Raw genomic sequence first — 22,974 nt, 5'->3', positions numbered from 1 at the left:
ACTAAACTTACTTTTTGTCAGTTTTAGTCATCAGATCTATTTTTGTTAGTCTTAGTGTCGTTTTTGTCATGGAAAAAAAGGCTGTCGATGGACATTTTTAGTCGACGAAATTAACACTGGGCACCGACATTGTATACAAAGTACTGATTGGCACTGGTATCAGAAAAAAACCCCAAACAACACCCATCCCTACCCTGTGTCTGAAGCAGAGGTAAGTCAAGTTGCATTTGGCATTAAAACTTCAAATAAAAGCATGGCCCGGTGGTACCCCTTGATTGTATGAAGTAGAAAGGAACAGAAAATTATTGCAAAATGAGCTGTTGTAATAAACACATTGCAAAGGTTTGAATTCATCCAGTAAACAAAAATATGTGATGCAATTAAGCAATGCTCATCACTGATGGTTCACATGGTTCACTTTTTTACAAACATCTAAGCAAATAGTTTCTTTAGTTTATCATAATTCCAATAATTATCATGATACTGACTCATTGGTTTGCATTTTTTACACCAGAGGTTGCTGCTTGGTGTTGTTATATATTTTGACAAATAAAAGCAGGTTTATATCATATACTGAAGTAAAAAAAAAAGCCCAGGTTATTAATTAATGTTTTATGGCAGCTTTAGTTCCCCATTTCTACAGTTTAAAGTGAAGGCAGCTCTTTGTTGTAAAGGAGTGAAGGCTGGTAAAAGATTCAGTAAGAAATTTGTTTGACTGGGAATACAATCTGAATTCAGACAATCTTCAAATCTGAAAGAGATTAAAACTAAACCAGCAATCATATCCAAACCCTTCCATGAAAGCAGACATGGCACAAAAAAATGGCACGCAGAACAAACCAGTAGGGATGCACCAACCTTCTACAGGAGTGGGTCTGATACTGAATTTAAAAAGGACTGCTTCCAAGTGACACCAGTGGAAATCCTGGTACAATCTGTTTACTATTCTTATATCTACTCATGCTAACTACCTCATGTTTGGTGTGGTGCTATCTTCACACAGCTGGTGTTACCTGTAAGCAGATATTTCACATGTTTTTAAGGTGTTTCAGGGATGCAACAAGTTGTGCGACTACTCACTGCATCTGTAAGCCTGGTGTTTTAAGGGGTGGATGAGTATTACAAATTAAAAAAAATACAAAAAAGGAAAAGTAAAGTTTAGATTATGTCACCTAGAGATTAAAGGGTGCTCCCAGTCATTCTGCCTTTTCATGCACATACAGTAGCTCATAAATTAAAGATTGGTATTAGATCAGTGCTCTGACGAAGCTGATAGCCAAAGCATACCTGTCAGTACTGGAACTGTTGAGTCAGAGCGGTGCATCCCTCCATATTAGCCCTTTTTCTGTAAACATTTTTAAACAGTCTCTTGACAACTCATAACAGAGCTACAACACAGACAAGCTAACCACACAAACACTTAACATCTTAAGAATAAATTAGCAGAGTGACGTGCACTGGCTGTTTGTGCTGTAGAGTGACGAGCTTTAAAGCTCACTGTCTGAGGAAGGCTTGAATAACAGTGTAGGAGAGATAAATACGAGATATAAAGTGAAGTCTTTAAAGCTGCTCTTATGTTTTCACACAGTCTGTAGGCCTCTTTCGTGGCCATCAAGCTGCACTTTAATCTTGTGCAGTTCCTCAATCTCCTGGTGGTGGCGCTCTGTCTTGTGGCGCACCAGTGAGCGATAGAAGTGAATGGTGAACACCACAAAAATCACCCCTACCGGCACCATGATGATAGTGGAGGCCAGTGCCGCCTGCCAGCCGCTGTCCTGCGGCACATGTGAGGGTGTGGTCGCTGTAGAGCCACAGGTGGTCGACTTTTTGGTCCCGCAGGAGTCCACGGGCAGGAACTTGATCCAGCAGAGGAGCACCACCTCGGCTAGAAACAGCAGGATGCCCAGTGCTGTGGAGAAACCCCACGCCAGCTCGATGTAGTAGTGCATGCGCTCATGCGGAGACTCACTGACGGAGTTGAGGTTGTGGATGTTGCTGACGGCCTCCACGTTCGGGAGGATGCATGTGCTGATAAGTAGGGCGAAGAGGTGCACTGCCACCAGGACAGTGGTGCAAACACTGAAGGCGATGAGGAGCACAGGTGGGTAGCTGTACTGCATCTCCAACTGCACCTCCACCATAGCAACCTTTGACACAGACACAGGGACTTTAAATAAAGTGACAAGGAAAAAAACATTTCTTTTGAATTTCATAGCTTGTTTGCAGTCACGTGATCGAAAAGATGTTCAAATGCCAGATGGGGACAGAGGTGAAGAACACTGGTTAGGAATCAGTAGGAATAAATCAAAGTTAGCATGCTAAATCACGCTGTGGACCTTTACAGTGTGAACTAGGAGGTTTTCAGAATGTCACAGGCTGGCCCGTCACAAGCAGTGGCGAGTTTCAACTCATCTCGTTGCAAATCTTTGGTCTGAACTGGGCTTGAGGAATGATGTGCCATTCTAGAATGAGCCATTTGGGAGCCAACAGTCCTGCTCTTATTACTGAACTGTGCCAAATGATCCAGATCTCTAAAAAGAGACGACTTTCCAGTTGCAACGAGTGAGGCTGGACAGACATCAGCACACACAAGATCAAAGTTAACCGTTTCAAATTGTTACAGTCTGTAATAAACCAAACAGGACCTCTTTGTGTAACTGGGTCATATGTAAGTGTTGGAAAAAGCTTGTCTGGACTTAATCCATGTCTGCTGTTGTTCCTTTGTGAGCTTTTTAAACTTTTCCCTTGAATGCATCACTACTCTCAGGAAACAAAAGTAGCTTAAGTCTTTTTAATGCCATTTGGACAAATGACACAGTAGTAAACAGAACCAAAATCTGAAGTTTTGATAGCGCTCCTCTATGCAAAAAATCCCTTCCTGTCCCCTATCTGGAGTCCTTCACTGTGACTTGACATCACCTGCGAACATCGTATAAGAGGTCAAGCCTGTGAAAAAGATCCAATCACAGATCTCAAAATGTATTTCAGCCAATAATCTCACATTGTAGTTTGTTTAAGCATTTATTATGGCATCATAACATGTTTGGTGTCAGGCTCTGACTTAATCACTCCTCACAGATTTTTACATACAGAATTGAGGAATGATAAGATAACAGCTTAAACCCTGGGTTGGAGCCAGCAGGTGGATGCTGGGTTGGAAACAGGTTAAAAGCAAGAGCACAGTGCTGATCCAGGACAGAGCAGAGGAAGAGACCAGAAATCTTGCAGCTTAAATAGACTACTAACTTAGGGGGATGTGAGTCATGTGATTTGATTAAGATGCATGTCAGGTGTGAATCATTTAGGGCTGACAGCTTCAAGTCGATTGGTTGATTAATTGATCGGAAAGCTTTAGGTTGACCAAGATCACCCTGGTCGGCGAACCCCGCCCCAAGACGCTGGTCTGGGGGCAAAAGCGTGTGAGCAGCTGAGAAAGAGACCTGCTGCTGGGAACAGGAGCAATGCAGCTCTTGGAATTACAGGTAGAGAAGCACACAAAGCTACCAGAGTGGGATATTTTTTCATATATTACAGCAGTAATGCTCAAATCAAAGGCAGGTGCGCACTGATCGTCTCTCAATTAATTATATTATATAGTAAGACGTGATGAGCCGAAAAGATATATCAATGCTTCCAAAGGCTTGTTACGTTCATTTTAGGATCATTTAGAGTACCAAGCAGGTGCAGTGGGGAGCCTGGATGGATTGAATTAGTCCCCAACGAGGTAACTTTTTATAATGAATGAAATTTTTTACCTGAACGACTGATCGATTAATTGGTGCCTTGGTTGACTACAGCCCTGGAATAATTGTACTCGAGATTATCAACAGAAATAATTCGTAGGCTTCGTTTCATTTTGAGGTGACACTAAAAGATAGTTGAAAGATTTGATAGTGCATTTTAGAAACCTGCTAAACATTAATCATTAGCCTAATAAAGATAGGTCTTTGGTTCTTGTTTTTGAAAGCAAAAACAGGATGCTATAAACCATTTCCTGCCCATAGCTGAACAGCCATAAAAAAAACACAGATCAACTGTGCTGCAATTAATAGAAACTACAAGCTTCAGTGAAACAGGTAGACAAGATAGAGAGAAAAACCTGGTCAGAATGGTGGCTTTGTGGCTTAGACATACCATTGCAAAGCCAGAGAGCAGAGCAGACGTCCTGCTGGAGGCCTTCAGCTTGGCTCGGCTCAAGTAAAGTTTCCTCCAGGACAGGGCCTGCACTGAATGGTGATTGGAGCTGACCAGCTCCAGGTAGCTGCGTCGCACCCAGTCCCTGTAGTCCATCCCGCCATCAGGAGCCCGCTCTGAGGCCCCCGGGGCCGGGGAGCCCATAGGCACATTCAGCTCACTGCTCATGGCACCTGGTGGAAATGATGGAGAGATTCTCATTTCAAGGCCGATTAAAAATCCTCAATGAGACTGCTTCAGAAAATGTAATACAATCACATACAGGTTCAGTATTTTGCCTGCTGTGGCTCTCAACAAGCACATATAACAATGCAAATTTAAAACTGTGTTCTTAGGTCTGTGTAAGTCCCAGTGTTACCATAGCTCAATTACATTGGAAGAGACTGAAAATGCAATATATTTTATTCTCCTGCAATATACTTTATAATACTACAGGAAAAAATATAGATAACCACACTACATAAAATGTAAAAAATGTACAATACATGACCGCACTGTTCAATATAGATGATAGAATGACACGCAGTAAATCAGCAAATATTAAAATGCACATATAAAATATAGCTCAATGTAATGTTTTACCACCAAAGTGGCACAAATCAATGTGAGGGTAGCTGATAATTACCTTTAGCTTCATCTGCCTGAAACAATATGCTATGAAAAAGTCCACAACAGAAAAGAACATGTTATAGTTCAGTGGTACAAAAAAAACTGACATCCAATTTTATGGATGTCAAAGAACTCCTCAATCATAAAGAAAGCAGTAAAGTGAGTTCAGTAAAATGAGATCAGTTCTGTTCATAGTGACTGGAAGGTAGGGCTGGGAATTTAATCACAAATGAGATTAAATTTCAATATGGAATGCAGCAATTTTCAAATCGCAGACAGTGCATTTTCTTCAACCTGAAATGTGTCAAAATACCAGTTTGATACAATATTTTTCCCATTTTCTACACATTATGCAAAAATTCAAGTGTCTGTTTTTTTAATTAAAAAATCCTAATTTTCTTGTTCATGTATTTGTTTTTCTTCATCAAAATAAGAATAACAGAAAAGATCATCCCCTTCAATATAGCAATTGATATCAAATTTGCTATAAGAGCCTAAATTGCAATAAGATTTTTCTTTGTATATATGTTATCCCTAGTTTAACTTACCTATTACTGTGATTGCTATAAAAGGATTTCTTGCTTATATTGTTGAACAACAAATAAGATGAGGAACCTAAAAATAATCGCATATCAAATCTCAATATTGGGGGAAAATTCGCAATTAGATTATTTTCACAAATCGTTCAGCCCTACTGGAAGGACTTAAAACTATCTCATTTTATGCTCATCATCATTAACATTTAAACACTAAACTATTTACTTTAACTAGAGCTGTCAACCTGTTAGATTTTTTTAATTGCAATTAATCACGATCGTGTTATTTCAGCAGTTAATCATGATAAATCTCCCTGTTTTGAAATTACACGTTTGTGCTTCACTTGAGATTTTATTTTGCTGTCTTAAACTAAAAGTGATTGACTTCATGATATGCTTTTATTTTGAAAGAGTAAAAAAATGTAGAGCCGAGGATGGACTGAAGGTTATTACATGAACTTAGCCAGAGAAAAAGTTGACATTTTTATGGATTTTGAAGGAAATGAGGGAACAATAAAAAGTTAAATGTCTGATGATTTTTGATCTGCTCACTGAACTGTCTGTAAATTTGGTATTTTATTTCACCATAGCTGCAGAGACACTTAGTGGCTTAACCAGAGTATGAAATTACTTGCAATAAAAAAAATTAAAAAGAACAAGCAGCTCTCTATTTATAAACCTTAATCGACTGCAGTTAATGCATTAATGCTGACAGCCCTAATATTAACATCATGCATTATATCAGTGATTTCTCTCCTGCTACGACCAATTTATTATTATAGCTTCATTCTTCTACCATAACTCTGCCCTTTTAAGGAAAAAAACAAACACTCCCACAAACTATTCCCACAAGGTCCTGTGGATTTTTGGATATGTTGTCTGTCAGCACAATCCTGTTGTGCTCTTGTACTCTGTCTCAGAAGGAGACAGATGGACTTGTAGCTTGTGAGTATCCCAGTGCTCTCTGTGCATGTCTGTGAGTGAGAGCAGTTCAAGAGGCAGGGACGACAGGAAACCAGAATTACGTGAGAGACAAAGCATGAACACAAAAAGGAGTTATAAAACAGCTGCTACTTGGTTGTCACTCTAAGTGTCCTCACAATAATTCTGCACCAAAAAGACTAGTTCAAGTGCATTTTTAATCATTTAATTCTGATCAAACAAACTAAAATGGTAACTCGAAAGTACATGCTGTGATTGTTACTATAAAATTCAATTAAACTGAAACAAAATTACTGTCTAAATTTTTTTCCAGTTGGATCTACTTAGGAGTGGATCATTAAAATACAAGGAAGGGTGCCACACTATTATTCGATGCTGAAGCCCCAAGAAGAAGAGGCACAAAAGTACAGGAAGTTGAAGTTGTTGCATAAAGTTTTCAAAGCTGATTAGTTTTTTGTTGATTGCTGGATTTTAAAGTTATGTTCAACGATAATTCTGTCCTTTTAGGGGAAGAAATGAAATATTCCCTGAAGGCGCGGTGAACTTCTGAGGTATGTAGTCTGTCAACACAATGATGTTTGCTCCAGCATGACCTTTCAAATTATTACATTTTAAAGGAAAGAAACTACAACTAATGCTTTCAGTGTATCAAGTCTCAGCTAGATTTACGGTATAATACACCACTACTTGAGGCTGCTGTCACTGTCTGTTCATCATAATTTCAACTCAAACTTCAGAACTGAGAAGTTTATTTGCTCCTATGTTATCATCAATTTATCTCAAGCTCATGAACAACATAACTTTTAAACTGATTTATGTATTTTTTGTCACCTGGTGGTGTTTTTCTGTTTAAAAAAATATTCAGAAATTCCTGGGAGCAATTCACAGAAAAATAGCTAAATCATTTATAGTACGAATAGTCTGCAGTTAATGGTGTTTGCATCAATTTTCCTAAAACCTTTGTCTTTTCAGTATCCCATTTTCTCTATTATTGTACAACAAAGGGCATCTTTTTGCTTAATTACCTCTCTTACCAGTACATTTCCGAGGATTAAAGAGCAGATAAAAGAGTACACAGAGTCACTTTCCCCAGGAACTTGGGACTTTTGAGAAACTGTGCTTTCTGACTTAAGGAACCAGGGTCTTAACTGGGTTCTGAGGTACAAAATCTACCCCTTGAAAAATCGCTATTCAGTGGGTAGTATTTCCCAAATACCTGGAAACTATGGGGGTCTGGCTGCAGTGCTGAACATTTCTGATTGATATGTTCACTGCATCCCTCTTGGGGTCAACGACTCTGTCACCGACATTCAGACGACCACTCAGATCATTAGCATTCTAGAGGTCAACTAGGCTTTCATTTCTCTCTGGACCCGGTCAGTCTAACAACTGGAGAAGCCTTTCAGAGAAGAGCGAAATGTCTCCTCCTTAACCATGACCAGTTGATCAATTTGGATCAAGCTTTGGATAACCATGACCTGGATGACTGGAAACCTACACCAACATTTGATAAGATTAGAATTATACATGATAGAAGATATAAATTATTTAATCACGTGATTCCGAAGGTTGGGGGACAGGAAGTGAGGGACAGCTAAATTAAATGAATGGGAACAGAGGACAGTTAGTACTTTACAGCTCTAAATGGACCTGTACGCTGCAATTATTGTGTGAAAATGTCTACATATATTGAGTATTATCCCTAAACTCTAAAAGAAGGTGTTTTGCCCCCAAAGTTTAATTGGTTTACTACATGGAGGTAATCAATATCACAAATTACTCAGTCATACAGACCTTCTAGGGCAGTGGTTCTCAACTGGTGGGTCGGGACCCAAAAATGGGTTGCGAAGCACTTCTCAGTGGGTCGCAGAAAACGTACTCTACACGAGCAGGGTGTGACACCACTCATACAGCTTTAGAGGCTTTTTAAAATTTCTGCATGCTTCCATTTCATAGTGCTTTTTTTTTACTTTACTTACTTTACTTTTTATTTTAGGTGAATGATTCACACAAAATTAATTCATACAAAAGCAGCTTAAAAGTAAGAATGTTTTTATTTTTGCACTCTGAATGCTTTGTATAGTCAAAAACAGCACAAAACATGGCCTTTTTGGTAGCCTTTCTCTATGCAGACACCCCCCCCCCCCAGCTCTTACTGAAGCGTGATGTCATTTGCAAATAAGCTGTAGAGACTGTGTGAGTCCCCCGTTCCAGTCCTCTCTTTAAAATACATCCAAATATAGATTTAAAAAAAAGGACAAATCTGACAATTAAATGTGGCTTATATAATGAAAGCTCCTTGGCATATAAATCTTGGTAAATGATTTGAGAACAGATAATCATATGCTATCTTACAGAAACCTGGCTGTGACAGGACGCCTGATTTGCAGCAGGATCTTCCCATGGCTTTAGACCTTGGTGGAAACACAGACAGCAGACCACAGAAAGAGAGGTTCCTGGATCTATAAGTTCCTGGGACTTTAGTTTGAAAAGCACCTATATTAATGTGTATATATTAAAGCATATGCCACAACTTCCACACATGTAATTAGCAGCTGAGCTGACACTCACGTATATCTGATAATTATCAGTTACAGGAAGTGCTGCTGTGACTCTGTCTATCTGCTGCCAGTGGCTAGGGCCTTTAAGTCTTAAAAACAGAAATCTTTCTGTAACAAAATTAATGTTCGTTAAGAAAGCAGTTTTAAAAAGATCTTTATTTGCTGTTATTTGGACAGGAATGTTGAAGATTGACAGATGTGGGGAGAGAAAGTAGGGGATGATATTCACTAAATGATTCCAGGATTTGAAGTCAAACCTGCAGCCTCAAAACATGGAGTGTCCAGTCCACTATCTGAGGAAAATCAGTGCCTCTTTATGAAAGAATTTTAACTACTTCCCTTCAGAGTTATCTGAAAAAGTTGGTGAATTAACTTTACAGTTTTAGCACGACAACAGCCATGCGTCAAAGCCAGGTTCATTAGGGCAGTGGTTTTCAAATTTTTTTCACCCAAGGCACACCTAAGGTTAAGCTGAAATCTCAAGGCACACCATATTTAAATCAATACAAAAAAAGGCTTTTTAAATAATTTTACAGTCAAGGTGGCCTGTAAGGGGAGATAAAGAGGAGAGCTTTCTGGGGCCCAGCCAACTGGGGGACCATGGAGATGGCAAAAGGTGTCGAAAATGGGTTAAAAGTGATGAAAAAGCAATGAAAAATTGGGCAATAAGTGGCAAAACAAAGTCAGAAATGGGCGAAAATTGGTAAATAGTGGCCAAACAATGGGTTGAAAATGTCAAAACAGTGGCAGAAATGGGTTACAAGTGGCCTATAAGGGTTAAATGTTGTAAAAAGGTGGTAAAAATGGGTTAAAAGTGATAAAGGGGCAAACTGGGCAAAAAGTGGTCAAACAAAGGCAAAAGTGGGCAAAAATTGGCAAAAAGGTGGCAAAATAAATCACACGTGACAGGAAAGTAGCAAAAAAAGGGGTTAAAGTTACTAAAAGGTGATAAAAAAAAGGGGTTAAAAATGGGGGTAAAAAATGGCAAAAATGGCCAAACAATAGCAAAATTGGGCAAAAAGTGGCAAAAAAGGTAGCAAAAATGGGTTAAATGTAGCAAGAAGTTCTAAAAAAGTGGTAAAATAGGTCAAAAGTAGTAATAAGAAGTGGCAATAATACAAAAAAGCAGCAAAATTGTGTAAGTTGTCAAAAGAAGTGTCAGAAATTGGTAGAAAAAATGGTTAACTAGGTTAAAAATAGCATGATTTAATAATTTCAACACCAATTTCAACCCAATAATAGCTTGCCATGCTTTTCAGCTCTTACTGAGGTAACTGTTAGCCAGGATGCTAGCACAAATGCTACTGATCCTAAACACATGCACTGATATCAGTAATAAAACCCAAGTGGGGAGGTCCCATTCTCTTGGGTTCTTCAGGGGTCCAGCCAAATCTATGGGCAGGTCCTGGTTACAGTACTTGGCATAGTAATAGTGTATTGTACAAATTCCCACAGCACACCTAGACTTGCCTTGTTATGGCACACCGCTGTGCCTTGGCACACCATTTTAGAACCACTGCATTAGGGCAAATTCTTATGAAAAACAACTAGGGGTGGACAATATTGAATTATTGCCAATATCCGACAAGCTACTATTAACAAATTAATGTTTTCCAATACAGATATTGAGCCAAATATTTAAATGCATTTCAGAGCTAAAACTTCGGTCCTGAAAACATGCAACTCCAACATGAACAAATAAACAAATCTTGGTCCTTAGAGCACACTTTAAAGTGTAAAGATTGTTAGAGAGTAAAGAAAAAGACTTCAGCTGATGTAGGTCTGTTGGTCCAGCCTAGATTTCCATTCACTTATTTTTTTTCGTATGGTCAATATTTCCGGCTGATATTGACAGATTTTTATCGCCAAAATAATGGTTTTAAGTATTGGCAAAAATGTTCATATCTGCTCACAATGATAACTTACTGTTTGAGCTAATATCTGCAGATACTGATATACCAATAAATCATACCTAAAGAGAACCAATGAAATGATTTGCCTTGTTGGTAGCAGAGTAGTCTGGCAGGCCCAGGCTCTGACTGACCTGCCTGTACTTGTCACACAACATCAGTAGTGTGACAAGTGTCACTAAGCTGATAGTTTTAGTGCAAGGCTGGTGTGAAATGAAAGAGAGGGAAAGTAGTGGTGGTATGTTTAAAGTCACAGGCCAGTTCAACAGGATTATGAGTAATAACAGTCTGAATTGTCCAAATACAATCGGCAACATCCATGCAATTAAGATATTATGCAGGAGTCTACATGCAATATTTAGGATTTACCTAGCATCATACCAGTGATTAAAATTCTGGTATAGTGAGCAAGTTCCTGCAGACTGGTTCAAACACTGAAGTACAGAGAACATAAAAGAAACTGTTATGTTGGTGTATTACTGGGCATACAAACAAGGCGCAAACTGAACAATATTCAACAATAGGGGTAAATGTGCCTGCATTGTTTCCTGTTGTCTACACACATATGAAGCCACTCCTGCTCATCACTGCTAGATGACTTTGACTATGCACACACAAACAACTGGTTCTCCAGGTTTTTAGTGAACCTGTCAAAACGGCAGTAATTCAAAAAGGGCAGACATTTTATCAAGTCAACCAAGACGGGGGCTTTCCAAATCAGCTGGGAAGTGCAGAGCAGGCTCACAACTTCAGCAACAGCTGTGAATGTAAATGAGCACATTTAAATTGTTGCATCACCGGGACTAAATGCAAAGCATGTATTCTTTAATTGAGAGAGTAAAGTTAGGCACAGAGTCCCCCTGTGATCCCTCTCATTTTGCTGGGGTAACACTTCTGCAGTTGAGTGCACTTCTCTATGTATATTTAGAACTGTGGTGAAGTTAGCAGGATCCGTTTACCAAGTTTAGCTAACAGAAAGCTAATCTAACACATTGCTAAGGTTATTTCAATCGATAACTGTCAAACCACAAGTTGACACAAGATGTATAATTAATGCTGAAATGAATATAACACTGTTCATCAGTGATGGTTTAAAGCAACAAAGTGAGAAGTAATCATACAACGTCAAACATCACCTACCAGGGCTAGCTCTCTTTTCAAGCTAACCTTTTAACAAGGTTTCTAGTGAAGTTGGTCACCTTTTAAAACACCTGTATTCCGTGTATCTTACCTGTCTGCCGAAGTGCCGTCTGTATTGTCGGTCCAAACTCCAGAGAGGTCTTCTCACCTCACTGTACTGAACAATAATTGAACGCTGCCTGGACCAGTCCGACTGTTTTGGTTGAACTACTTCCCCCCTTCCGTGGCAGTTACAGCGCCTTCGTTCAGCTTCAACGGTCGAGTTTGTAAACGTTATTCCTCTCCGCCATGTTTACCTCACCTTGGGGAAAGTTTCCTCTCTGTGAAGTTGTGTCACCGGGTATTAATTTTTCTAAGTTTGGTTTCAGGGCGTTGAAAACGCACAGACAGACGTTAATAGAGGAAAACTACAGGCGTTAGAAGACTTCCGGTTGGGCGTGTTGCCTTCAAAATAAAAGCACTAAGTAATTCATAAACGTGTGAAATAAAAAGTGTATTTTCTACGAATAAACCATAAAACATAATTTAAAAAATCTAACATGATGCCATATTTACAAAAATACCGTGCCTGGATCTTGAAATTGTAATTAAGCCAATCTACGTTTGATAAAGAGTGTTCAACAGCGACAGCCAAATTAAGATTTGTTGTTTTTCAGCAGTGTTTCTCAACTCTGCTCCACCAGGGACAAAATGTTTAAAAATACCTTTGCAAGAGAGCCACGTCTAAGTGGTGGAAAAAATGGATTGAAGTGGCAATAAAAATAAGTTAAAGCTGGCAACAAAGGTCGGAAAGCGGCAAAAAAGTGACTTAACTGGGTGGTTAGGGGGAAAATTGGCATAAAATGGCCAAAACTGAGGAAAAAAGTGACAGAAACGGAGAGAAAAAATGACAGAAATGGATGAGATGTAACAAAAACTGAGTTACAGGTGGCACAAATGATAAAAAAAACGGCAAAAACGCAGCAAAAAATGAATAATAAGTGGCTAAAACGGGCAAAAAGCTGGGAAAACAGGCAAAAATCCACAAAGAGTGGCAAAAATGGGCAAACATGGGGAAAAGTAGCATTTAATGGCAAAAGGCAGCTTAAATAGGCAAAAATGGTACAAAAGGAAAAACTGCAAATAGAAAAAAGCACAATAAAAGAAGGGAGGAACTGGATAAAAGTGGCAAACATTGATCAAAAGTGGCATAAAAGGGGATCTCATGCTCATGAGATAGTTTTGCACTATTAAAATGAAATGGTGAGCTACAGTTAATATCAGCATGTAGAGAAACTGTACAAATGTTCCTATTTTCAACAATATAACACACAGTATGTATGGCCCCACATTCCTCCAAGGAAATGATAACAGGCCATGTCCTGACTTGTTAGGACAGCTGCAGACATATCTTCAACAGTACCCTAACTCACCGGGTCCTCACAAGTGGAGAATTAGAGCACTGAAAACAAAGATGAATGAAAATTATAACGTACCCTTGCACAGACTCTGACTGTGTAGCATTATTGTGCTTAATCTCAGTATAATTGCATTTTGATGTGCATTTAACCTTGATTAATGTTTAAGACTATTCTATCATGGACATGCTGGTACATTGTAGTACAGTTTAAATCACATAGATTAAAGTGGCTTATAGGAATTTGGGGAGATTATGTGTGCTGTTGCCAATTAAAGCCATGACAGTAACACAGAATTCCAGCATGGGGGCTGAAACATGGTCTGTGCATGTTGAGATGTAAAATATGCAATGTGTCTACCAGCCATGCAAGTGGTCAACAGATACATTAATGGTAAAAAATAAACAAGTTTCAATGGTGTTCTCCTGGCTTAATCAGTGATATCTGATATTAATTTGATGATTGTGAGGAGTAAGAAGACTTTTCTGTGTATCAGTAATTATGGTGTATTTCTTGTCAACAAAAGACATAAAAAAACAAAAACACCACATTAGTTTGATTCTCAGAGGTATTTTTCCTTTTATGATTTTTCCTAATTTCAGAAAAAAAATTGACTGGTGTGGGTTTTTATCAAACTGCATAAAAACTGGTTTAAACAGTGCATTTGAAGCATAATTTTCCAGCACAGTAAGAGTTTTGTTAGCATAATGGCTCAAAAAGAACAGCAGCGCAAATTCAGTTTGTCATGAGACAGAAGAGAATATTTATCAGTGCATCCATTTAGCTTATTAATGTACCTTTAATAATAAAACACTGTCAGTTATAAGCAACATACGGGCTTTATATATCAGCCGTAAAAATACATTTGTGGATTTTAGAGCAGGATCAACAGACCTACTCGGCTGAAGTCTTTTTCTTAGTTTATCCTCATTCCTTGAATTTAACGTGTATACTAATGACAGAATTTTTTTGTTCTTTCCTAAACTTTAAATTGTGTTTTAAGGATTGAAGCTTTCTGTCTGAAATATTAAAAATCTGTATCAATATCAGCATACATACATTATATACTGGTGTATCGGATATGCACAAAAACCCAATAAGGGCATCTCTAAAATACTGACCTCAGTATTGAAAGTGTGCAAACTATTCTGGCATCAGTAAGAAGACAAACACAGACCATGCAGTAAGCACCTACAAGACCAATTTCAGTTAATAAGATATCCAGAAATCCAGTCAATATAGTATTTAAAATATTTTATTAAGTGTCATCAAAGATTACAGATGATATAGCAATGTGAAATCAGCAGCAGGAGTTGGCAACCAGAGTGGCTTCATGTCGCTGGCTTGAAAATCCCAAATCAGAGAATTAATTCATGATACTCTGCAGTATTTCCGTTTACTTGTTTCCCTTAAAAAGCATCTGCATGATTTATAAAGAGCCCCTCAAAAGTCAAGAAAAGGCACATCTGTAGAGCAAGGTGCTGTCACACTGGTACAAAGCAGAGTTGCCACTATCTAATAGAGGGTAACAGTGTACAGAGTAACTGCGACCTGTGCATTTGCTGGTGCAGTAGTTCTTTGTTTTAAATTGCACTTAACATTTATATTTTTCAGCATAATAGCTCAGTAGATATCTTTATTCCTAGCTTTACCTACATGTAAAAACATCCTAAAATCTGTATAGGAAAATAAAAAGAAATAAAAAACATATATTTAAAAAAGCTCATTAATAGTTTGATATTGTGCAGTACAAATCAAGTGTTTTTCCCCTATTGTGCATTCACACTGCTTAGCAACACAAAAACCAGTCTGGCAATTTTCTGTGGATTTGAGCGGCAGTCTAGTTAGTCCCAGTTTCAAGAGTTTGATGGCCATTAAAGTTTGTCTATGTTTGTACTTGAAAAAGTGTTAGTCAATGCTTCAAGCTTTTCTGATGCCCTCTGAATGTTTGTAAATGCACATGTATGAGAAGCTGGTTGAACCTCTATAGTTCTCTGTACTATTGATAAAAAAAACTGGCCATTATGGTGGCAAGCTGCAACCCCAAAGTGAAAGGAAGTAAAATGCAGAAGCTCTAAATCAGGTGTTTGGGATACTAATCTGGTTGGGAAAAAGCTGCAAAAGGGGCAGAGATAAAAAACAGTTAAGAGTGACCATATTTGGCCTCCTGCATAACTTGCTGCTGCCAAAGGCCATGATGACTGAGGGCACACTCACACTAGGCAATCTGTACCATGCTCTGGTAAACTTCCTTGACCTAGGCATCTTTAGAACAGGTGTGCTTCAGCACAGTTTGGTTGCTCATGCACAAGTGCAGCTGCACAATGTGGACATGACATATTGCGGATGCCACTGTTCCTCTCAACAATTATTTATTAACAATGGCAGAAAAGGGCTTATGCTGGTCCAATGCAGAGGTCAAGTGTTTACTCCAAATTGGACAGACGTGAACATTCAGAGTTAGCTGGACTACATGATGAGGTATTGTATGTACAAGAGGTAACCAGGCTCAGGCTCGGTTGATCTTGGAGCATTGAAAAGGTACTTGAGGCAATCTGTATTGAGCCCAAGCACACCTGAGTCCCAAAGTCCAGTTTGATGACCAGTGTGCGTACTTTGTACCGTTAGTGGTGGAGGGAATACAAGAATTTTGCTCTCAAGTAAAAGTACAGGTACTTTGGTTAAAATTTATTTTAGCAAAAGTAAAATAACAGGTGTATAAATCTGTAAAATGTAATTCAATTGAAGTTCACTCAAAGTACAGACATCCTAAAATGAGTAGGTACTTTTGATATCAGATGGTGCTGCGCCATAAAGAGCTCAGTGCTTTCCTAAATATATGAAAGTAAAAGTAAAATTACAGATTTTAAAAATGGCTCGAAAAAGTACAAGTACACAAAAAAGCTACTTAATTACAGTAATGTGATTAAATGCTTTTCTCCACCTCTGTTTAATGTATACTTCCTTGGCCCTGGCATGGGCCAAGGATGGAGGAGGTGGGCTTCAGCACAGTACAAGCACAGGTGTGCATCATGCAAGTGACTTGTAATCATTCTCTATAACCATTCCTCTCCCAACCAGTTTTAACAATGGTAGAGTGTGAGGGGATGTCTCTTACAATACAATTCAAAATAAATCCTAAAGTGAGTAAAGTCATGTTGTCTATGCCAACTCTGTGAGAGGGTGCGTCATACAAATGAAGGGAGGACACGTCTGTGCTTAGAGCCATGGTATGGGGTATTGGGAAACTGGGCCTAGTGTGAGTGTGCCCTGAATAGAATTGTTAAAACGGATCTATTCAGCTGTAAAGAGTGCGTGCTGTTTTCTGGTATAACATTAAAATGATTTGCATGTACAAGACTAAAACAGGGAATAAAATCAATAAAGAATTTGGTAAATGGAAATCCACCCTCTGTCTCCACCCCACAGTGTGTCCACATAGGGAAATCCATCAGTAAGGTTGCTAGCAGGTGAGACGCACAGTTTAAGGAGGTTGTTGAGGGTCTCACTCTGGGCTTTACTTCACAATGACCACTGAGGTGTTGTGGATGGACTCCATGACAGCAGCCAGGCGACTACACAAGTCGTGAGCCTGGTTGACATGGACTTTTGGTGGGTCTTTAAGAACTACGGTCTCAGCTGAACCATCCAGAACCCTGGGCAGAAACTCACCCAGCTTTATCTGTAATGAGGCTGAAAAAGCAGAAAGAAGAGGAGAAATAGGGGATTATTGTTATGTTTGTCAGTGTAAGTATGTGCTAATTTTGACCAAGCTAAAACCAAACATGAAAAGTGTTTAATTTTAGGATTAATTTGAATATATTTGAATACTCCCCAGTGTCCTGTTGTTTTATATGCTTTCTTAATATTTCCTGGTTAGAGCCTCTCTTTTGTTTCTTGCTATTTTTCACCTTGGAGTTAAGTTTGAACTCTTAAATTACACTTAATTTTGCGTTGTCCTTTGCTGTATCCCTTTAGATGACTGATATAATCCAATGTCTGTATTGATAAGAGCAACCATCTGGGTACTTTGTCAAAACTATGCTGGCCCATGCTTGCCCTTTGGGGATTTAGAAGCTTTAAATGTAAAATATAATCAGTTTAACAGTTTTTAAGAACCCAAATCAAAGAGCCAATGAGTTCTACATAAAAATGCTGACTTTTCTGAGGAAGGACTGGCATCGTAACATTCAAAAAGTAAAATTATAGGTGTAGTTGAGTGTCCTCTCAGACTCTCTCCATCAAACTGGACCAACAGCCCCATCTTGTGACCGAAAATGTCATAAACTGACATCACATACCTTGTTTGTATTTCAACCATGTTAAATTAGTTAAGAAAATTCATCATTACATTAGTGAATCTGTGAAGAATCTGCTAACAGGCAGGCAGACTACAGCTCCTGCTGTCACAGAGCAATCGCTGACTTTAAATAAGTAGGAACACGACAGCGGTCCCACATTTGACCACTTAACTCCTCTCTAGTATTGGCCGTAAGCCACAGAGCTCTTCTCTCACACTCCCTTGTCGATCAATGATAAAATATATGTGTGAAAAGTTATGGCATTTTAATTATTCGTAGCACTTAGTCACATTTCTGTTGATCTCTAATCTACTATTTCAGAGCTTCTTTCACCTAAATGGGGCGGTGTCACTCTAGGAAGTGATGTTGGACTGCAATGTGTTTGTCCTGAATATATAATATTCATTATGACATCTCTACTTGTCGCGTATTACCATAAAATCTAATAACCAGCCTGTCTGTTTGTCACTGAAGCAGCATCTGCCTTTCAGATCTAGAAAGTAGTAGAAATTAAAACTTTCGACATTTGAGATTCAGTGCAAAATCCTTTCTAGATTTTTTCTTTGGCCAACATCTCTCTCTCTCTCTCTCTTCAATCCTGTGTGATTCCTGTCTCTGCAGCCCTGCAGCTCAATGAACTCACATAGGCATTGTAAGGATGCTAGTTAGAAATAACTGGAAACGGTTTCCATTTGAAATGACAATGTCAATTTAAGAAGACAGATGACAACAATTCTACAATTCAAGAACAGCTTTGTGAACCTGAATTAGACTTCTCTTTGGTACAAATTTGAGAAAAATTCCCAGTCGTTATAAAATACAGTCAGCACTGTAAAACAACAAATTAGTTCCTACCATCCATGTCCTGGCCCAGACAGCAGCACCAGTGGCTGCGGATGTTCTCCATTGCGTCCCGGTCCTCCTGAGATAAAGACATGTCTCGGCTCATCAAGTGAAGGCAGGGGATGACGGCCTCGTCCATGATGGAGATGCCCTCCTCCACACTGGTCTCCTCTCCGCTGCAGAACATCTTTGATGCACTTTCATTCAATACCTGAGCCCAAGATGGAGAAAAGGAGAAAGACAGAAGAGAGAGTAGAGGTTGTAGTTTAAAGATTTTTTCTGTACTGGCTCTATAATGTTCTGTGTCTGATAAATTCACAACAAATACCCTTGAATACAGCAGTATGTGAATTCCACTACCAGGGAACTCTCTAATTTAAAACGACAACACAATATGAGGAGTAGAGACCAGCGCTGCTCAGCTCCACCCATATCCGGCTATCTATGCTGTTTACAGACATCTGGTCATTGTTATGTTTGTAAAGTAACCACTATTCTAAATCATTAATTCAATATGCAACCCACACCTTCAGAATAGATTTCACCCATTGATCGTCTCATCTAAGTTTTTTGAAGGTTTTTATCTGATAGCATAACTTGTGTATTAATATTAGATATCATTTTAGATTATCATTCCACTGTGCAGACCAAATGGACCAAAACAGTTCAGCAACTACAATCCAATATTAAAGAAATATGAGATGAACATTAATAAAATCCACACACTGACTGCTATTGACATAAGTTCCTCCAGAAGGTCAAAAATATTGCTTGCGTACAAAAGTTTTTGAATACAAAATCATAAAGCCTATGAAATTTCAATATTCAATATTCATAACTCCTTTAAAAACATGCTATTGACAGTTTCACATTTCTAAGTAGAAAAGCACTCGGAGAGCGCAGACCTCCGCCATTAGCCCTATCTCCCAATAGTAAAGAATCCTTTAAAAAACTTCCTGGATCCAGACGGTGATCCGGATCAGTCCCAAAATCGAATCCGTTTTTCCTTATGCCATTTCTGACATTTCCTGAAAATTTCATCAAAATCCGTCCAGAACTTTTTGAGTTATGTTGCTAACAAACTAACTAACAAACTAAAACCCTGCCAATCACATAACCTTCTTGGCGAAGGTAAATATGGATCGAAAAGGGTCTACTTATGAATCACCAGGCCTTCTACAAGAGCTAGATTACTTACGGTGAGACATTTCCTCCTGTAAACTGCAATAAGAGACTTGTCGATGCCTCGCTTCTCTCCGTTCTTCAGCAGCGTGATGTTGGTCTCATATGCATGAGCCAGGTAAGTCAGTGCTTCTCTCATCCTGAAAACAAACACTCATGAGTCAAAAGTCATCATGCTGTTCTCTATACAATATCCAATGCCACAAATTCCCTATGTTCACATGCATAGCTAAGTGAGCTACTGTTATAGCTTGATAAGACCATTTACTGGATGCCTGTCTTCGTCCCAGCATACAACACAATGTCAAGTTTCTTTATTATCCTGAGCAGCTAAACAGCAGATCCAACCAGAAAGGTATTAACAAATTAAATTGGGAATAAAGTATTAAACATTATTTAAAAGTCTTGATTATTATTCCAAAGCCTGCACTGTTTTCTATCCAGCCCATAGAAGATTAGCTGGACATTATCATTATAAAATGTAAAACTTCTGATTTTTCAAATCTTTTCTTCTTATGCACAAAGTATTAAGATCAGCAGCATTGTTCTGTGGTTACAATTCTAAGAGGATTGAGCTGTTTTTCTTTGTTTTATGTGCAATAGGATGGCTTTGAATGTCAGAAACTTTATTCCTCAAGTTAAGAAAGATCCAAGGAGTCTGAGTTTTTTTGTGAATTATAACAATGCATTTATCTGTGTGTTACTTCTTATTCCCTTTATTCTTCAAGTTTCTTGATTTTTTTGTCTGTTTTACAAGTTTCTCTTCAACAAGTTGTTTGTAAAAGTGACTGTTGTTGATCTTTAGAAAAACTTACTTCCCATTCTGGTAATGCTCCAGTCCTGTCAACAGGTAGACAAACACCGTCCTGAAGAGCCTGTAGTCATCATGCCACTGCTGCAGAGTGGTTGAACATGACATGACAACAAAAAATCAGTTTGTTTGATTTTTTTCTGCTAGATTTTTTTGCTAATTGATCACAAAGCAGAGGTGTAGTTTCAGTTACATACATTTATAAATCATAGGCGATATTTAGTAAAAGGCAACATGCTTAGTTCTGTTTAGTTGTCTGTTTGTGTATGTTGATGAAAGTCTGTCACTACATTTCACATTTTAAGTAACAGTGAGCAATATTCTAAATAACACTGGGAAAAGGCATTAAACCAGAGTCAACACTTCCTAATTTCCAAATCCTGTTTGTGGCTCTCAGCCTTAAGCAAATCTGCGCCTACTGATGATGGGAATACTCTGAGTAGAAAAAGGTTTGTTGGTCTTGTTGTCCAGTTTTCAAGATACAGTTCATAAAGGTGTGCATCAAATATGAGGCATGCATTGAAAACTACTGACAATGAGGGGCTAATAGTGAATAGAAATAAAATAGATTGTCCATACGAAGGACCCCTGGCCCGGCCAGCAAGGTTCAGCCCCAAACCAGAAGTCTTCGTATCAAAGCAAAGCAAGTTTTAAGTTAAAAAAAATTAAAACATTAAAAGACATATCACACTGAGCAAATGAAGACATTGAAATATCAAGCATTTGACAGTTAGGTAGATCCCTAAATCCACATCAACACAATGAAATGGAAAAATATTGTGTAATAAAATGGCATGCAATAATCAAAACTCTGATTTGTAGCAGAAGAGCAGAATGATACACTTATTTCTTCTTTTCATATTTCCTGATCTAGAGAGAGAAACAAAGTAATGTTTGGTATTCATAAAGCATTTCAATGTGCTTTCAATAAGGCAGAGAGAAAATAAACTATGAATACCCCCAAAACACAAACACTATTCTAAAAAACTAAGTTCAATAACGCAGCGATAAGTCCATTTATCAGACAGTACCAGGTACTCATCCATGTCCATGTCCTCTGGCTTGATCAGGCGCAGTTTGGCTCTTGCTTCCCTCATGATACTGATGGCCCTGCATGTGCAGAATAAACAATTATTTTTTTTAACTGACAACAAGATAAAATCAGAATAATATCAAACATTCGTTTTTTTTTTTTTCAACTTAACATTTAATATTAAAATTACTGTGTATACTGGCTGAGGGGAAGACTCGCAGTATGCTGCAGTTCTGTGCTCCAGACACTAGATGGCATTATAGTTCTATTGTATGTTTTGCTTCTGCTCTAAATAAAGTCTGCTTTTGTGACACGATAGAACTTAAACATTTACATTTCCTTTTGAATACCGTAGCACATAAAAAAAGCAGCACAAAGACTCTTTTGTGTTTTCTGATAAATAAAAGTATGTTGCTTGGCTTCACGACTTCATGTTTAACAGAGTTTCTTTTATCATTTTCATCCAAGATTCAGATACCTGTATTTAATGTTTTAATACAGATTTAAAGTAACATTATTCATGTGTTTATCTTCAGGTTTCTCTGCACCTCTCATCAAAGCTCAGGTTGCGGTCAGTAAACTGTTCCAGCAGTGTCCTCTCAATGACACGTTTTGGTGCTTTGTTCTGGAAGAAGTAAACTAGACAGTGCTGCAGACGGACGTCCTCCTGGGGCGTAGTCTCCTCCTGGGAGAGCTCATACAAGCGGGAATACTCCTCATGGAAGGCCTGAAAGAACAGAGGAAATTCTGTCAGAGTTTAATCACATCAAATAGGCGGATACACTGGAAATGCAAGTGTGGTCAATTTAACGCTCCAGGTGCAAGAATTAGTAATGACCAAAATACAGTAGAATATATAGCAATGAAGTCAGGAATTCCTCTCTACTGTTACTGACTAAGTTTACACAAATTGTTTTTTTTTTTTAATAAACATATTAAAAACTCCTTGGAGCATCACATTGATAAAACACATACATGTTTGTAGTTTTTTTAAAAGCATTGTTTGTTTGACAGAAATTACCGTAAAGCTTAATGGATATTTAAAAAGCTTCTTGATTTGTGTAAAGCAATTTTACAATTCTCTCACCAAAATGTGATGGCTTGTACTGACTGTTGTGCTTTATTTTATTTTCTGAGTAAATGATACCATTGGTAAAAGATAACTTTTTAAAAGGGTTGATATTACATTGGCAGTGAAAGTATCTATTTTGTCCGGTCAAACTATTTAGGTGTACAAGTCTATTTCATCAATTTGTGCAATTTGGCATTGATAAGAGTTGTGAGGGATTATTTCATACCTTGATGAGGCCAGCCTCAGGTCCCTCCTTATCAAATATTTGTCTGGCCTTGGCGATGGCCAGAATGACACCCTGCATTGCTGGAGTCAGCATCATCTAGAAAACATTATAATGACGAAAAAGAACAGAACGATGAAATCAAAAACTTAGCAGCAAACAAGTTGGAGATACCAGCTTTAGACCAAAAACATGATGTCGGTCTAACTCAGAGATCAAA

General features: G+C 38.3%; 2 protein-coding genes across 4 annotated transcripts in view; both read right to left on the bottom strand.

Moving 5' to 3' along the window:
* Nucleotides 1-12,317, bottom strand: orai2 (ORAI calcium release-activated calcium modulator 2). The gene is made up of 3 exons (XM_041800594.1): nucleotides 11,984-12,317; nucleotides 4,135-4,367; nucleotides 1-2,147 (listed from the first exon to the last, which is right to left on the bottom strand). The coding sequence occupies exons 2-3, from the start codon at nucleotides 4,360-4,362 to the stop codon at nucleotides 1,581-1,583; spliced, it is 795 nt and encodes a 264-aa protein (XP_041656528.1). The 5' UTR covers nucleotides 4,363-4,367; nucleotides 11,984-12,317; the 3' UTR covers nucleotides 1-1,580.
* A 2,211-nt stretch (nucleotides 12,318-14,528) lies between these two features.
* Nucleotides 14,529-22,974, bottom strand: part of usp28 (ubiquitin specific peptidase 28) — a 35,552-nt gene continuing 27,106 nt past the window's right edge. For all 3 annotated transcript variants that reach the window (XM_041801496.1, XM_041801498.1, XM_041801497.1), the window contains exons 20-26: nucleotides 22,758-22,853; nucleotides 22,008-22,186; nucleotides 21,458-21,536; nucleotides 20,431-20,510; nucleotides 19,632-19,755; nucleotides 18,446-18,644; nucleotides 14,529-16,982 (exon numbers count right to left, since the gene is read on the bottom strand). In XM_041801496.1, coding sequence (XP_041657430.1) covers nucleotides 16,807-16,982; nucleotides 18,446-18,644; nucleotides 19,632-19,755; nucleotides 20,431-20,510; nucleotides 21,458-21,536; nucleotides 22,008-22,186; nucleotides 22,758-22,853 — 933 coding nt within the window. In that variant the 3' untranslated portion in view covers nucleotides 14,529-16,806. The remainder of the gene's footprint in view (nucleotides 16,983-18,445; nucleotides 18,645-19,631; nucleotides 19,756-20,430; nucleotides 20,511-21,457; nucleotides 21,537-22,007; nucleotides 22,187-22,757; nucleotides 22,854-22,974) is intronic.

This window comes from Cheilinus undulatus, linkage group 12 (genome assembly GCF_018320785.1).
Source record: "Cheilinus undulatus linkage group 12, ASM1832078v1, whole genome shotgun sequence".
Classification (NCBI taxonomy): domain Eukaryota; kingdom Metazoa; phylum Chordata; class Actinopteri; order Labriformes; family Labridae; genus Cheilinus; species Cheilinus undulatus.
The sequence above is the reverse complement of the archived record's forward strand: the minus strand, read 5'-3'. Positions and strand labels throughout refer to the sequence as shown.